Source organism: Mytilus edulis, chromosome 4 (genome assembly GCF_963676685.1).
Source record: "Mytilus edulis chromosome 4, xbMytEdul2.2, whole genome shotgun sequence".
Lineage (NCBI taxonomy): Eukaryota > Metazoa > Mollusca > Bivalvia > Mytilida > Mytilidae > Mytilus > Mytilus edulis.
In genome coordinates, this window is record NC_092347.1 from 64,002,558 (window position 1) to 64,018,589 (window position 16,032).

The 16,032-nt window shown below is 32.1% G+C and overlaps 2 protein-coding genes across 10 annotated transcripts in view; one reads left to right on the top strand and one right to left on the bottom strand.

Moving 5' to 3' along the window:
• Positions 1–3,255: 3,255 nt before the first annotated feature.
• LOC139520221 (band 4.1-like protein 3) overlaps positions 3,256–16,032 on the top strand; it is a 39,916-nt gene continuing 27,139 nt past the window's right edge. For all 8 annotated transcript variants that reach the window (XM_071312703.1, XM_071312704.1, XM_071312701.1 and 5 more), the window contains exons 1-5: positions 3,256–3,380; positions 3,620–3,791; positions 4,855–4,962; positions 5,526–5,568; positions 6,345–6,420. In XM_071312703.1, coding sequence (XP_071168804.1) covers positions 3,672–3,791; positions 4,855–4,962; positions 5,526–5,568; positions 6,345–6,420 — 347 coding nt within the window. In that variant the 5' untranslated portion in view covers positions 3,256–3,380; positions 3,620–3,671. The remainder of the gene's footprint in view (positions 3,381–3,619; positions 3,792–4,854; positions 4,963–5,525; positions 5,569–6,344; positions 6,421–16,032) is intronic.
• On the bottom strand, positions 10,767–15,727 carry LOC139520223 (uncharacterized). Of its 2 annotated transcripts, none has more exons than XM_071312709.1 (2): positions 14,840–15,280; positions 10,767–11,489 (listed from the first exon to the last, which is right to left on the bottom strand). In XM_071312709.1, exons 1-2 carry the CDS (start codon positions 15,144–15,146, stop codon positions 10,900–10,902), a joined length of 897 nt encoding a protein of 298 aa, XP_071168810.1. In that variant the 5' UTR covers positions 15,147–15,280; the 3' UTR covers positions 10,767–10,899. The 2 variants fall into 2 exon arrangements, with proteins under 2 accessions (XP_071168810.1, XP_071168809.1); XM_071312708.1 differs by lacking the exon at positions 10,767–11,489 and adding an exon at positions 15,694–15,727 and having other exon boundaries at positions 13,987–15,171.

A 16,032-nucleotide genomic window follows, 5' to 3' on the forward strand; every position in this document is an offset into this window, starting at 1 on the left:
TAAAGAACGTGTGGTTGGAATGAATAGAGGTTTAACATGTGGCATATGAGACCGACAAACGTATAAAATTAACAAAATAACAAAATAACAACAAACTGCAGGGTCTAGATTGAGGCTTCACATGCAGTAAACTAGAGAAATTATTGTATGAGGAATAATGAAATAATATGAAGGACATTGATTAATTAAAAGATAGTAAAGAACTTGAGAATCAATGGTTCCACTGGGCTTTCATCTAGAGTACAGGCCTTTTACAACGCGTTTAAAAATCTATTGAAATTTTGCAGCTTTAAACTTTTTTGATTAAGATTGAACTGCATACGACTGACCGTTGTTCTTCGATCACGGGACAACATTGGATTGTTCATGTATGTGATTGACAGCTGTTCAACGGAGCTCGTTTTCGGGCAACATGATGGAACATCGGTTATCAAAATACTAGATGATGGAACTTTCATGAGTGGTCCAGATCAGGGGTTATAAACTATAAAAAGAACATAATTATAGCACATGGAATTAAGCAAATATATCCCTTGTTTTCCAGTTTTCCAGTTTCAAATGCTAATGAATTCTTTTTTATCAGAGGTCAGATAAACCACCAAATATACATATATAAGTTCAAAAGATAAAAGCAATTATATATAAAAAAAAAAGAAGATGTGGTATGATTGCCAATGAGACTCGCAACTCTCCACAAAAGACCAAAATGACACAGAAATTAACAACTATAGGTCACCGTACGGCCTTCAACGATGAGCAAAGCCCATACCGCATAGTCAGCGTAAAGGGCCCCAAAATGGCAATGTAAAACAATTCAAACGAGAAAACTAACGGCCATATTTATATATAAAAAATGAACGAAAAACAAATATGTAACGCATAAACAAACGACAACCTATGAATAACAGGCTCCTGGCTTGGGACAGGAATATGCAGATCTAGAATGTGATATTTTTTTCATTTTGTTACAGATCGTAGTGTCCTCTCGCTTCAAACGTCACTATCAACCATATTCTGTAGCCAAAGATTACTATAATACAGTCTGCTTGAGAAATTCAAGGAAATATTAAGTCCTATTAAATTAATCTAACTGTTTTTACAGTAATTAAGTTTTGCCATATTAATAAGGGATAAAAAAATTGTTTTAATATTCAAAAGTTATGACAGTATTAATGTTACGAATATCAACAGTCGCCCAAGTGAACTCTATCAGACATCTTTTCTCCGCAGATATAAAGAATCTTTTTTTATACCGACGATATACCGTGCATAGTCATTAAAATTAATACACTCAGACTCAAACTGAGATTCGCTCCACCTTTACTTGCGGTATTGTATTCGTTCAAACCGACAAAAACACGTAATAATTTATTTCAATGCCATGTTCTCTAAATTCTTAATTGGTGGATACGCGTATTAGTCCTTGCCGAACGGTAGGTTTGTACAAATAATTTCAAATTAAAAAATGATAGAGGCCATTAACTAATGTCAAGATAATTAGACTTGTTATTTGCTTGGACTGTCACTTTCAGAAGAATGCACCCATCCCCTTATATATATCTAATCATACCATAGTGTGGCGACATAGCGAAATTAGGACTCATATTATATATCAGTCCAAGCATACATTCTGTTGATTTCTTTGATTTATTTTTGCCTTGGATTAATACATCATTTTCTTCTGTAAATTGCGTGTTAAAACTTAAAAAAGGAATCGCATTTGAGAATACACAACTTGAATTGTTTTACAGTGTCATTTCGGGGCCTTTTATAGCTGACTATGCGGTATGGGTTTTGTTCATTTTTTGAAGGCCGTACAGTGACCTATAGTTGTTAATTTCTGTGTCATTTTGGTCTCTTGTGGAGAGTTGTCTCTTGGCAATCATACCATATCTTCTTTTTTTATATTTCCTTGTTTCGTTAATCGTTAATTCATATCTGTACATACAAAATCTGTTAATTATGATCAATTATGATATATCGTATAGATTTTGTTTTTGTTGTCTTAAAAGTTCATATGAAAAATAGAATGAAATTCAAAACAGTGTAGCTATGGCCATTGATTGACACATTAAAATCATCCATTGATTGGGACAATTTACGTGAACGTTTGTCTGTAACGACCACTGTTCACGACGTACCTACGATAGACATTTAAACTGTGGGGTCACCAAAGGTTTCTTAACGCCTTTAATTATAAAATAATTCGAAAAATTAATCAGGAATAATTTTTGTGTTTTGATTTATATAATTGATATAAATCAAAATATCGTGTTATTTATGATTAATTTTTCGAATTACTTTATTTAGGTGTTGAGAACCTTTGGTGACCCCTTAGTTTAAGTGTCTTTAAAAAGTACATAGTGAGCATTGGTCGTTACATACAAACGTTCACCTAAATTGTCCCAGTCAATGGATGGTTTTAATGTGTCAATAAATGGCCACAGCTACACTGTTTTGAATTTCATTCTATATGATGAGCATATTTTATATGAATTTAGGGAGCTACCATTTGATTTTTATGGGGGGGGGGGGGGGGGGGGGAGGGGGGGGCTAGGATGAAAAATTTTGTCCTGCATTTTGTTTTAGCTGTAATCTCTGTCCTGCCTTTTTATTTTTCACTCTGTTCGGTCCTGCCTTTTTTTTTTTTTTTTTTATCTAAATTGTCGTCCTGACTTTTTTATTTTGCAAGTGTCTCATCCTGCCTTTTTTTTTTACTCAAAACTCCTGTCCTGCCTATTTTTTTCAAATTTCATCCTAGCCCCCCCCTAAAAATCAAATGGTAGCTCCCTTATGTAACTAAAATACCAATAAAACTGGAAAGACGGTTGACGTTTGTCATTTGTAGATAAAGTTATCAAATCGATTACGCATTGTGATGATTTCGTGATTAATTTTATTAATCTTATTAATCACTGAAATATTAGTTTCATGGACATTAAGTTGGCTTGGAGCAGAAATCAGATACTAGTCACAAGAAAAACCAATGTGTCATCAACAATTCCGTGTACTTTTAAATTGGGACAAAAACACGGTTTTATAGTATACCTGCATGACTGGGTATTACATAAAAAAATAAATCGGCATGTGTAATTATATTAATTTATTAATATTCGTACAAAAGGTAGCCTGGTATATATAAAAATGTATTTCCAATATGTTCAAATAATAGAGTAATTTTCTGTTGAAGCGAGAATTAATTAAAACAATTCGTTTTGATTAATTTCACTCAATATTTTAAATCCGTATTCTATCATACCTGAGTTATGACATCATTTAATCATAGGTGGCGCTAATAATTGAGCGTTATAGGCTTGACATCTGAAAGGATATAGAAATGTTTACCTTTTCGAAATTACTGACCTAAATTCCAAACCAAGGTAGGGGCTGGGTCTTATTATATTATTTGTTCATATATTGCAAGTATGATTTGCCTCTGTATTGGCAATAACTACGTCAGAAAAGTTCGATTTTATATGTAAACAACCCGACATTTTCACCTGCACATGCAGGTAAATTGTTTAATTGGCTAAAGGACGGCCTCAGTATTACATTCAGTGTTACTGGCAAATAAAGACATCCATAAGTTGCAAATAGTTATTTATTGTTTTTATTTCAGGCAACTTATTTTATTTAAAACCGGTGACCTCACGAGAAAGTTGTAAACAATCATGGCCAACGTTGATAGTCCGGAGAAAACTCGACGCCTTGCCCAAGCTGCCAGTTCAGGAAGGAGTGTAATTTGCAGAGTTTTATTATTAGATGGAACCACGTACGACATTGATGTCGATGTAAGATAGCAAATTTGCAAAAATAATTAAATATTTATATATCAGGAAGTGTTCGTTTGTTTTTCACACCTGGGTAAATCTAAAATGAGAATTTCTACCACAAAAACGAACTTATAACATGCGCATTTTGGTAAAGGTATGAGAAACAAAAACAGAACTAATTGGTTCACCTACATCATACCTAATGGGGTAAAAAGTGACCTTATTAAAGTTTAAATAAGCAGTCCCAAAGTGAGTGATCTACAAAATAAGTATTTTTAAGAAAAAAACATTGTATCATAACTATATATATAGAAATTTATAATAAAGCAACTTATAATATGAATATATTTTTATTGGTGATCCTCATTGCAAATAGTATCTTTATATGATTATGCATACCCTTTATAGGAATAGTGCTACACATTATTTTTATTTAGTACACAAAAAAAATATTATGTACGCTATAATGATTGATTAATTCCATTGATCTCTATGTATGTCATCAACGCTTGTTGTTCAGTATAACTACTAAACTGGCTCAGAGTGTTGATGCCATGTGGTACAAATAGTCAATGTGTGGCTCAAACTCAAAAACATATTAACATTGTCTTGTCCTCAGAAGTGACTGTAATATTTGGCGCTGGACATTACACACTTATCCATCATCATTCACCACCAACATGATTCTTTTTTGTGGAACTTTCAGAAAGTCTCAATTTTCGGCATTCAGTGAACAGGGTGAATCTCCCTTTTTTTCCTTCTAATTATGCTTTTTGATTTTCCAAAAGCAAAATTTCTGCAAGAATGATAAAGGGAGGTAGATGTTTTATGATTGTAACTAAACTCCTAAACCAGAAATTTGATTTTGATTTTTGGAGATTGAGTTCTGCATCAGGTTCTGTTTTTTTATTATACACTTCAACGGTTATTTACCTTATAATTACAGATTTCAAGTATGACATTTGAAAAACACCAAATATTTGCTTCAAGATTTTGATAATTGTGCTAGAAATGTGTTCATGATTATCTCAGACTCTTAATCTGAAATTGTATTGACCATATTTTTCATTTATTATTTCAGAAAAAAGCAGTTGGTTTGGTGTTGTTTGATAAAGTTTGCGATCATCTTGACTTGTTAGAAAAAGACTATTTCGGACTGAACTTTATTGATCCAAAAACTAACTTACAAGTAAGTCCAATTCCTTTATTTTAAGGAAACAGTGTTAAAAATTCTATTGACATTTTTAAAGTAACTTATTAAAGAACTTAATTAAGTTTCAAGCTTCAGTAATAAGTAGACTAATAGTGTACCATACCCAAAAGAAAAGTCTAATTTTCAACAAAAGAAAATTGGCAATCCTTAAGAGTGACTACCAGACAGAACTCTGGAAAATTAACATGAATATTATGCATTGCAAAATTGTTCAAATTTTATGTTTTATTATATAAATATATACATGATGTACAGTTAACAGTTAAAAAAATCGTCAAAATGAGTCCTATATGGGAACAAAACAAAAAAAGGATCAGTAATTGCAAACATATATTAATTCATAATATATAGGATAATATTAACTTTTTCAATCTTGATCGATGTTTAGAAAAATGTACAGTGAAGTATCGTGTGATTTGAGCTCTTAAAAAAATTCTTACAAATGTAACATGTCAATTTAGGAAATGAAATATGTTGTATTATTTAGTTGACCTAAGTTTTATATAAAATTCTTAATATGTTTGTTTTTTAATTTTCAGTCATGGTTAAATTTAGACAAGAAAATATCAAAACAAATGAAAGGTAGTGTATACATCCGTTTTCTTATGTCTTTGTGAGGGGTCTCATTGGGGGTTCTGATCCCCAATCCCACTTACACTATGTACGTTAGCAATTCTCATTTTTTGTAATTTCCTGTGTCCTTCTAGACTTCATTTCCCGTTTTCACGGCACAATAATTTGACTTTCACGTGTCACGCTTACAAAAAATAGGCAATCCCACATCATGCTTAGACACCAATGGGACCCACTTTGAGTGTCAACTGTGCTGAAATGATAAGCTGAATAGTAATGATTTTAAATTGAAACCATCTGAAAGAATAGATTCTTAGCTTAGTCAAAACTATGCAATACCAAGATCATCAGGTTCACTTCTGCATGCCTGACTTGTAAACACAAATTCCCAATATTTATATTTAATGTAGGATTTGAAAGAAAAATGACAGAATTATTTCAAACCATTTAATAAGGATTGTTTCAATTTGCATGTATTTGCAAAAGTGTCTGAATTGATCCCAACTGTGTGAAACTCGTAATTATTTAATGCATCTCATAACTTAAATTGTACCATGTTATACCTTTTAGATGTTTGATTATTTGTGCCAACATTTTGCATTTGTTTTCAAACTTTTTTTTATAGTTGGCTGAAGTCATCACCTTATAAAAGTTATTAAGTTAAGAGGAGAGCTAAAAGTTTACTATAATGTACAAAGATACAGTGAAACCCTGTCAGTAATATCATTTGTTTGGAAAGATACATACAGATTTTGTTGCTTTCATGAATTCATTTTGCTTTTTAGATCAAGCATGGCATTTTAATTTTGAAATAAAATTTTATCCGACTGATGTTCACCAGCTGCATGAAGATTTAACAAGGTAATGAATGTACTAATATATAAAGTTGTTTTGGACGTTGTGTAAATGGTGTTGATGTATAAATAAATGAAGAATTTAATTTGACTGATGCAGTAATCTTAACCTTTAAATTAGATTTGATAAAAATAGGATTATTTAATATTTTGTTTCTGTCATAATTCTGTATATCACATATCTCTCTTTATTCATATATGTTGTATTTAGTATGAACACTTTTTTTTTTATTTACCTTTTTATTTTCACTGAAAAGCAGTTGGTTTTGTTATATGATTTTCTGTTTGAATTACTTACAGGGATAGTAGCTACAATTTTGACAAAATTATGAACAAGTTTTAAAGCTGCTAAAATCAAAGATATGTACTAAATATAAGCAATAAGATCGCTAGATTATGTTTTCATAAACTACAGAAGTGTTAATAATTGATAATTCATATCGTGTTGTGTGCCTATTCATCTCATTAATTATGCATCAGGTTTACTTCCCGAACTTTGCCGACATAGCGAGTGAGCTAACCAAGATATATATAGATACGAACACGTGCTTTTTGTTTTCTTACATATTTGATAATTACTCTTTATCAAACGTACATATTTGACGCCATTTATCAAATTATGTAAATAAAAAATATAACAAATACCGGCATATTATTCCAACCCAAGATTCTCCAACAATGGCGATATTATACACTTGTTATTACCTTTGTATGACCAAGGACGTATAACTAACATACGTCCTTGGTATGACCAAACCATGCTGATAATGTATACATGTGTTTATGTGTTAAATCGGGGCCTCCATGAAGGATACACTTCAAGAATAATACTAAAGTTAAGGAAGTTGATTTCTAATTTCTTCTAAGCTGGGAGATTGACTGCCCGTAAATTTATAAACATATTTTTGACAATTATGAACACGTTGAGATTTTTTTTCATGTGATCTGGTAAATTTAAGAAATGTAAATATTACGCAAACCGTCGGCTACTTCTGTTTGACTTTGCCTGCGTTGCAGGTGTTTTTAGTGATTTTAATGACCGATCTCATCGACATTTTTTATTTTTGATTTACAATAACTTGTCTGCAGCTCTTTTTTGTTTCTTTTCTCGCTGAAACTGTAAATTCGCGTACCATTTCCGCGATAACATTCCCCTGTTCGACCATTTTCCCTTCGAGGAACAATGTGCGATTGCGCATTGGGAACTGAAAAGTAAAGGTCATATGAATAAGGGTTGGGCTTAACATCGAATTATAATCTATAGATAATAAATAAATGTAGGTGTTAAACGTTAAAAAGCTTCTAAATGCTCAATTGAACGGAACCAGTAATTGTTTTAATCCTAATTATTTTACTTTTTGTACAAAATCCGGTATATAGATTAAAAAAGTAATTTTAATGAAAATCGTAGCTACTATCCGTTTAAAGTGTGTATATTTTAACATAAAGATCTTTAGATATGGCATGTCTGGAATGTATTTGTTGTACATAATTTCTATTTTGATTCCAGAGTAAAAGAATTTAGAAAAAAATATGGTCTTGAATCAGGCCATAAAATAGCAATATGCTTGTAAGAAACAAGGCATGACATTTCACATAAATATTATCCGTTGAAGCACCCTCCTGTCGTTATTGACAAAACGTTGGTTTCTGGCCATCAAATTATTATCTCGGTTTTCTAATCACATACTTTATCCAATTGTTAGAACAATACCAATTACTTTAAAAAGTCTACACAACTTCACACTTCTCATAAATATTTAATGAATGATTTTGTAGCTCACCTTGTTCCATGAATCTAATGTTGCATATTTTTCTTTAGAATATGTTTATTTATGACACATGTATTTGTATCAAGAAGAAGTATAAATGTTATATTTTAGAATTTTGAAATCACAATTAGGAGTCTCTTTCCTCATAGTTACTAGTTAACATTAATTTGTGCATAATATCTGAACTATCTGATTGATTTAATCCACATGATTGACAAGCTTATGGTTCATTCCACCAATAAAATAGCTATATACCTGTAGATTTTGTGTCTTGTTTGTATTTCTGTTGTGTTGTTTGTTGCTGTTTAATGGAGGTATACCCTTACCTAAATGGCAAATTCTTCTCATAATAAAATCAATAGTTCAGAAAGTTTCAGTTGAAATAAGCCTAAAGAAATCAACCATTATAGGATGATTTTTTTTAAGTCATTATATCTGTTATTGTAATGTGGTTTAGCTAAAGATTTTTTTAATTTATATTGGAATATTTACATGTGATTTGATATAAGACACCTGTGTGATTATTATAGGCAAACAGCTGTATTGAGGTACAAGTATTCTAGATAACCAAAGTTATTACTAAATTTACAATATTTTGTGTCTTCTTTTTTTATAGATACAAGAATAATATAATTTTATTTTCAGGTTTAATAATGATACAATAAAATTAACTTAACAAAACACATGTATATTGTTATAAGTATTGTTTAGCATTTTCAAGCATTATGTTTATTTGTTAGACTTTTGAAAAATTTATAATGCTGTTCCATTTATTTCACTATTTAATTCATTAAAACATTATGCCACAAAATAAAAAATATAAAAATTAATAAGATGCTGAACATCATTTTTTTTATTATTATACAAGATATTTTCAGAAAATAATTTATACATGTGTTTTGTTTTCATGATAATTAAAAAGAAATTAACATTAAACTAAAAGGACCACTGGAAAGTGAATTTTTAAATAATAAAACAGCAATAATAGAAATGTTTTGAAATTGTTCTTTGGGATGAAATTTTAAAATAAGCATGTGGTCAGTGGATTGTTTCCTTAAATAAAAATTACAAATTTACTGATCTTTGGTGAATGTAATCCATAATGCAATGTTTTATTGAAACACATTTATAGTTATAGACCAACTATTTAAATGTGCAACGGGTCCTGACTTTTTCTAACATCACCAAATAAGAAAGATAACATATTATATATTCAGGATTACTTCATATATGTACATACTTGTAAAGATGACAATCAGTATAATCAGGATTAATTGATAAATTATTAAAGATGACAAAAGCATATTCAGGATTACTATTTCTAAAACAGTATGAAATGTATCATATATTTTCTATTTCTCTGTTGGCAACATTATATATTTAACAGATGAATATATATTTTAAATGGTCCAACATGGTTGTTATCTGAGACAACGTTGGGCCAAAATGACATACAAATATAAAGTAAGAAATATTTATTTGGCAAAAGTACAAAATTGTACGGCCACGGCTTCACAAAGAATGGGACTGCCGAGAAACATAATTGGCAAGTCCCTAGTACATGTATATAATATAATTAAACCTTATTGTCCATTCCTTATTTCCACATTATTGTCCATTCCTTATTGCTTATTTCCACCTTATTGTTATTCCTTATAATGTCATTTTCTTATATATCAACATAATATCCTTATTAACATTATTGCTTCCAAAATATATCGGATGCTGGCCCTGGGAAACAGAAGCTCAGCGGATACATAATTCCATTATAAGAAGCCTAATATATTTGTAGATGTTGTGTCGCTATTTTCGCCAAATGGTGGAAGTCTGGAAGTCTTTGTCTGAAGCCGTGACGAAGGACTGGGATTATAATTGAAATAAACTAACAATCTTTTCAACCTGAAAAATAGAACAAAAACAGCAGAACATCGAACAACATGATATAACATATATACATATTAATTACATTTAAGTGGTGGGTGGGTGGGTATCTTTTGAAACAACATTTGTTAATTTATACGGAACCTAATTTTCTACGTCTTGTCTCTGCTGTGGCGTGGGAAAGAAAGAATGAATGACGTCACAGTTATCAAGGTTAAAATAATCAACGTCACTTATAATATATTAATTCCATAACGTGTACAAAGCGGAACAACTCCCAAAACGTATGCCCACTTTCCTCCGATAACCGGATTTATTCTTCATAGGAATAAATCTTATTATCTGAGACAACGTTGGGCCAAAATGACATACAAATATAAAGTAAGAAATATTTATTTGGCAAAAGTACAAAATTGTACGGCCACGGCTTCACAAAGAATGGGACTGCCGAGAAACATAATTGGCAAGTCCCTAGTACATGTATATAATATAATTAAACCTTATTGTCCATTCCTTATTTCCACATTATTGTCCATTCCTTATTGCTTATTTCCACCTTATTGTTATTCCTTATAATGTCATTTTCTTATATATCAACATAATATCCTTATTAACATTATTGCTTCCAAAATATATCGGATGCTGGCCCTGGGAAACAGAAGCTCAGCGGATACATAATTCCATTATAAGAAGCCTAATATATTTGTAGATGTTGTGTCGCTATTTTCGCCATATGGTCGAATTCAGTGGCTATTCCGAGTGTTATTGGACACTGAGTTCGACCACCGCCACAAATGCGGTAGCGACATAACACAACCGCCGTGACCGTACTTTTAAATGACCATATTCATTAAATAAGCCTGTAAATGAAATAAGAAAAAACAATTTCCCAAATCAGATAAATGAACGCCGTCAGATGTGAACATTCCGGGATTGTTATATGATATTTCCGGGTATTTTATGTAACACCCTCCCAATTGTATACATAGCCAAGCGGCAAAGTTATTAATTCTTGTGGCTGCTATATTCATTGCTTGTTGGTTTTTACCATATCTCCACTTAAAACGCGGGAGAATCTGGGACCACACAATTTTTGTTTGTGGAAGCATTTCGTGTAATTTCATAATATCAGACCTCAAGGTTTCTCTAAAATCAAAGAGTGATATAGCCCCTATACTGTTACCACCACAATGTATAACTAAAATTTTAGGAGGGGATTCAATTTGCAGAAGAAATTTTATTCTTGGTACAAGCTCCCCCCATTTCATGCCACCTTTACCTTGCCACCATACCCTGTAACTTTTTCTATGTAGTCCTAAACTACAGCCATCAAATGATCTTTTCGCTTCTATAAACGCATGTTTTACAATCGAAGACCCAACAACCCAAATTGAATTGAGTTCTTGTTGACTTGAAGATTCATCTAATAAAAAAGTATGAATTGTAAATTTGTTAATTGGATATTTAACAAGCTGGTGTACATAAATTTTGCATTAATTGAATTTAAAGTTTTTTGAAAGAAAATCAATATCAGATCTTGTCGTACTTTGCAACTAGTTAACGAATGTACCCCTTAAATGCATTTGACTTCCAGCGACCTAGTCTCTTTATCTCTTCTTCAGAGGTTCCCTTTTCAAAGTGGCTTGAAGCAGCACCGATACGGAAAGAATGTGTTCGAAATGAAACCGAATCGGTTATCCCTACATGTATTAAAACCTTACTTAGAACACATGAAAACTGGTACCTTGTCACTGGACATCCTCCGAAGTGACAAAATAAGGGGCCTTTAACCTTTGGTCTTTGCATTAAATAATTTTTCAACCAATAAATTGGACAATCTTTTAGTTTAGTTTCCGTTATTTCTATAACTGTACCATGACCATATTGATCAGTTTTTGAGAATGGGATAACAATTTTAGCAATTTCAATGTAATCTTTCTTTGACAGTGTAACGTTCTCAATTGCTATTACTTGGTGCGCCTGCCACTTTTTATTGCGTACTATTTCACCTATCCTAAAAAACCCATGATAAGCCAACGAAAACGCAGATGAAAACAAGCTTGCTTCAAATTTTGAAGAACAAACATTTGGTAATTTATCAATGATACGTATTAATATTTCCTTTGTAATTGGCAATCTTGTATCTTTAGATTTGTTTATACGTTTTAAACCCTCAACCATTTTTTGAACCAGGAAATTTTTTGAAAACCCAGAATGTTCCATTGACTTACAACGAAAATTTATTGCAGACAGATAACAATTAACTGTCCTATAAGCCCTTTTGTTGAGTGACATATAAGCAATAAATGTAGTTACATGCGATAAAAGTGGTGGCCAAATGATATCATAATTATACAATTTACGGAACGCTTCGAAAACCACTAAACCTGTACGATATGTCTCTTTAGTGTTCACTGATACTGAAGAATCCACTAGTTTGTTAATTTCAACATCGATATCAGCCTCAGAAAATCTCGTGGTATTGGTTTTGGTAATGGATCTGCAGCTGGATCTATGCTTCTGAATCTTTCCCACTGTTTACGAGAAATTGCATCTGCTATGCAGTTGAGACGTCCTTCGATAAAGCATGCTTTAAATTGCATATTATACACCATTGTTTGCAATACGAGCGGTCGAACCAACTGCATAACTCGTTTCGATTTTGATGATTTTTTATTCAAAATAGCAACCAAAGAACAGTTATCTGTGTGAAACATAATTTGTTTGTCCCTCAATTCGGACGTAAATAGATATATGGCCAATAGTATTGGTACAAGTTCTAAAAATGTCATATCTTTCATTATTTCTGTTTCGTGCCATTGAACGGGCCAATCAAAGTATGCCCATTTTCCAGAAAATATACTCCACATCCAAGTTTGGAATTTCCTGTACTATCAGTGTACAAATTTAACTGTTCATTTGTCAACCAGATATTTTTATCAAATTTACAACTTCCATTAAATAATTCTAGAAATGTTAACCACATATGTATATCCTCTTTCATGCTAACAGAAACTCGAATAAAATGTTCTGGTTTAACTACTCCACACATTGCGTCACAAAAGCGTCTATTGAAAGCTCTCACTGCAGGAATTGCTCTTGCGCAGAAATTCAATAAACCAACTAGTGATTGTAACGCTTTTAGTGTAACCTTTTTACTTTTTAAAATGAAGGATAATTTTTTCTTTGTTTCTCTCAACTTATCAAGCGGAATTCTTATAACCATGTATATAGTGTCAATTTCTAAACCCAGAAAAGTTATTTTACTTGATGGACCAGTAGTTTTATCTTCCGCTAGAGGAATGCCCATTTCGGTACAAACATTTTGAAAAGTGTTCATAAGTATTAAACAATTGTTTGAATCTACTTTCCCGACAAAGAAAAAATCATCCAGATAATGCTCCACAGATTCCTGTCCCGATCTCAACCTTACCAACCATTCAACAAAAGTGGCAAACTTTTCAAACAAATTACACGCAGCCGCTAACCCCATTGGCAACGCTTTTTGAAAAAAGTAATTATCATCAAATTTAAAACCAAATAAATCAAAATCATCGGGATGTAATGGTATCAATCTAAATGCCGAGGACACGTCCATTCGTCCCATCAGCGATTTTGGTCCTATTTCACTTATAGTATCAAGAACCTTGTCAAAAGAAGTGTATTGTACAGAACAATTCTGAGGATCAATAAAAGAATTTACACTTTTTCCAAATGGATATGACAAATGATGAATGAAACGCCATCCAGACGGTTTTTTAGGAACAAGACCTATTGGAGATAAACGTAGATTTTTGAATGGCCTGCATGAAAATGGACCCGCAATTCGGTCCGACTCTAACTCCTTTAAAAGTTTAATTTCAAGTTCTTTTTTTTGTTTTGATATGCTGAAATTAAATTATGACAATTTGTAGGCAACCTTGGTCCTCCATAACCCACTTTAAAACCATATAAAAAACCATCAGATAAAATCTGTTTGTCCACCTGATTAGGATAATTTGTAACCAATTTTAATAAAACTTCGACCTTAATTGGAGATTTTGACAGCCTATGTATTTCGGATAAAGGGTATCTGTCTACCTGCATCTGTTCCACTTCCGGTTTGTCTGAAATTTGTTCTATTGAACGGACGAAAATTACCCCTTCGTGAACCAGTCCCATTTTGAGGGACCCTACAATTGATGGCAGGATGGGAACCATTGCATTTCAAACATTTGTGAATGTATCGACATTGTGGTAACATACATGCACCTTTGTTATTGTACTCGTAACACTTCCTGTATGTGTTAACCATATTAACCCCAGAACTAGGTGCAGTTGACTGCCCTGTATGAATATATAACAGCCAAAGTTCTTGGTCAACTGTAGCCCATGACAAAGCTGGATTTCTAGCTTTCTTTAGACGAAACTGTTGATCATAGTCCTTCCAACCTAGCCCAATTGAACGACTTGCACCCAACTTAACCGAATACATATATTTTAAAATAGTTTGTGTGTCTTCTAAATGCACACCAACATAAATACTTGTGTAAATTAGGAAAGCATCTATCCATGTGCTAATATCAGTAATCTTTTTACTTGGTTTTGCTTGGATAACCAGCTGTCCATTTGTATCTAAAGTTAAAGAACTTGATTGCTCTGTGCTTGCATTTGTAAGCAAAATACTTAAATCTACATATTCACCATTAATTATTTTGTCCTGAGTTTGTTGTGAAACATTTAAACCTAGATTATCATTTACACTATATACTGGTAAAATATTAGGTGTTATACCTGTATTCAATTGTTGACTTTCATTGATTGAATCAGGGGATGTAACAGTAGCTGGTGAGTGAACAAGGGCATTGACCGTCTGAATAACTTCATTCCTAAGTTCTGGAGTCATCTGAGCTGAAACTTGCGTGGAAGTAGGCTGTCCAGCGACATTACTAGATCCGTTTCCCAACTGTGCCGGTACATCCCTTGGCTGTACTCTTTGGTATATAACCTCGTCGGACTGCTGTGCTGATGACCTTAACCTTTTCTTGGCTGCGTACGGACTTTTAGAAGGCCTTTGCGACATACGCACTGTCTTCCCCATTTCTGTACGATGTATGGTTTTTAAACTAAAAAATACTACAATAATATTAGTGAAATCACCTTTGAAAAGTTATATTTTATTTATTTATTTTTATTTATTTATCTACATTTATTCATTATTGGTTTCACTTCCAATTGCTCGCATCGTAGCTGTTGGAAAAGTTTCATACAACAATAGTTTCCAATTCGCATACGTCCATGCGACACGTGTCATAAAACCATGTGCGTAGTTTTTATCAGTCTGTTAACATTTCTATTTTCTGGAAACGAAATTCATAAGTTCAACTGAATTGAACAAACAAATAAAAATCTCAATGACATATCATAGTAATTCTCGTTTATCTTAACAGAAGAGAAAGGCAAATTAAAAAATATCTTAACAGGATCAAGACCATGTGCTTTTTCCTATCTTCCAAACTTTCAAAACTTCAATAAAATTACGATTTTTTGAAAGACATTCATTCAATATACCAAGTTAAATAGATAAAATTCAATATTCAACCAAATTTTTTATCTTTTGAAACAACATTTGTTAATTTATACGGAACCTAATTTTCTACGTCTTGTCTCTGCTGTGGCGTGGGAAAGAAAGAATGAATGACGTCACAGTTATCAAGGTTAAAATAATCAACGTCACTTATAATATATTAATTCCATAACGTGTACAAAGCGGAACAACTCCCAAAACGTATGCCCACTTTCCTCCGATAACCGGATTTATTCTTCATAGGAATAAATCTTATTATTGTTGCATAAATTCCTTTTAAATTACCATTGGTTTCCCTTGAGCTGTTGACAACTTAGTGAAATTGTAAAAGTATATTCACTATTTGAACCAAAAAGAACAAGTTAGAAAAGCTCATGTTCTAAGAGAGAAAGAAAGATGT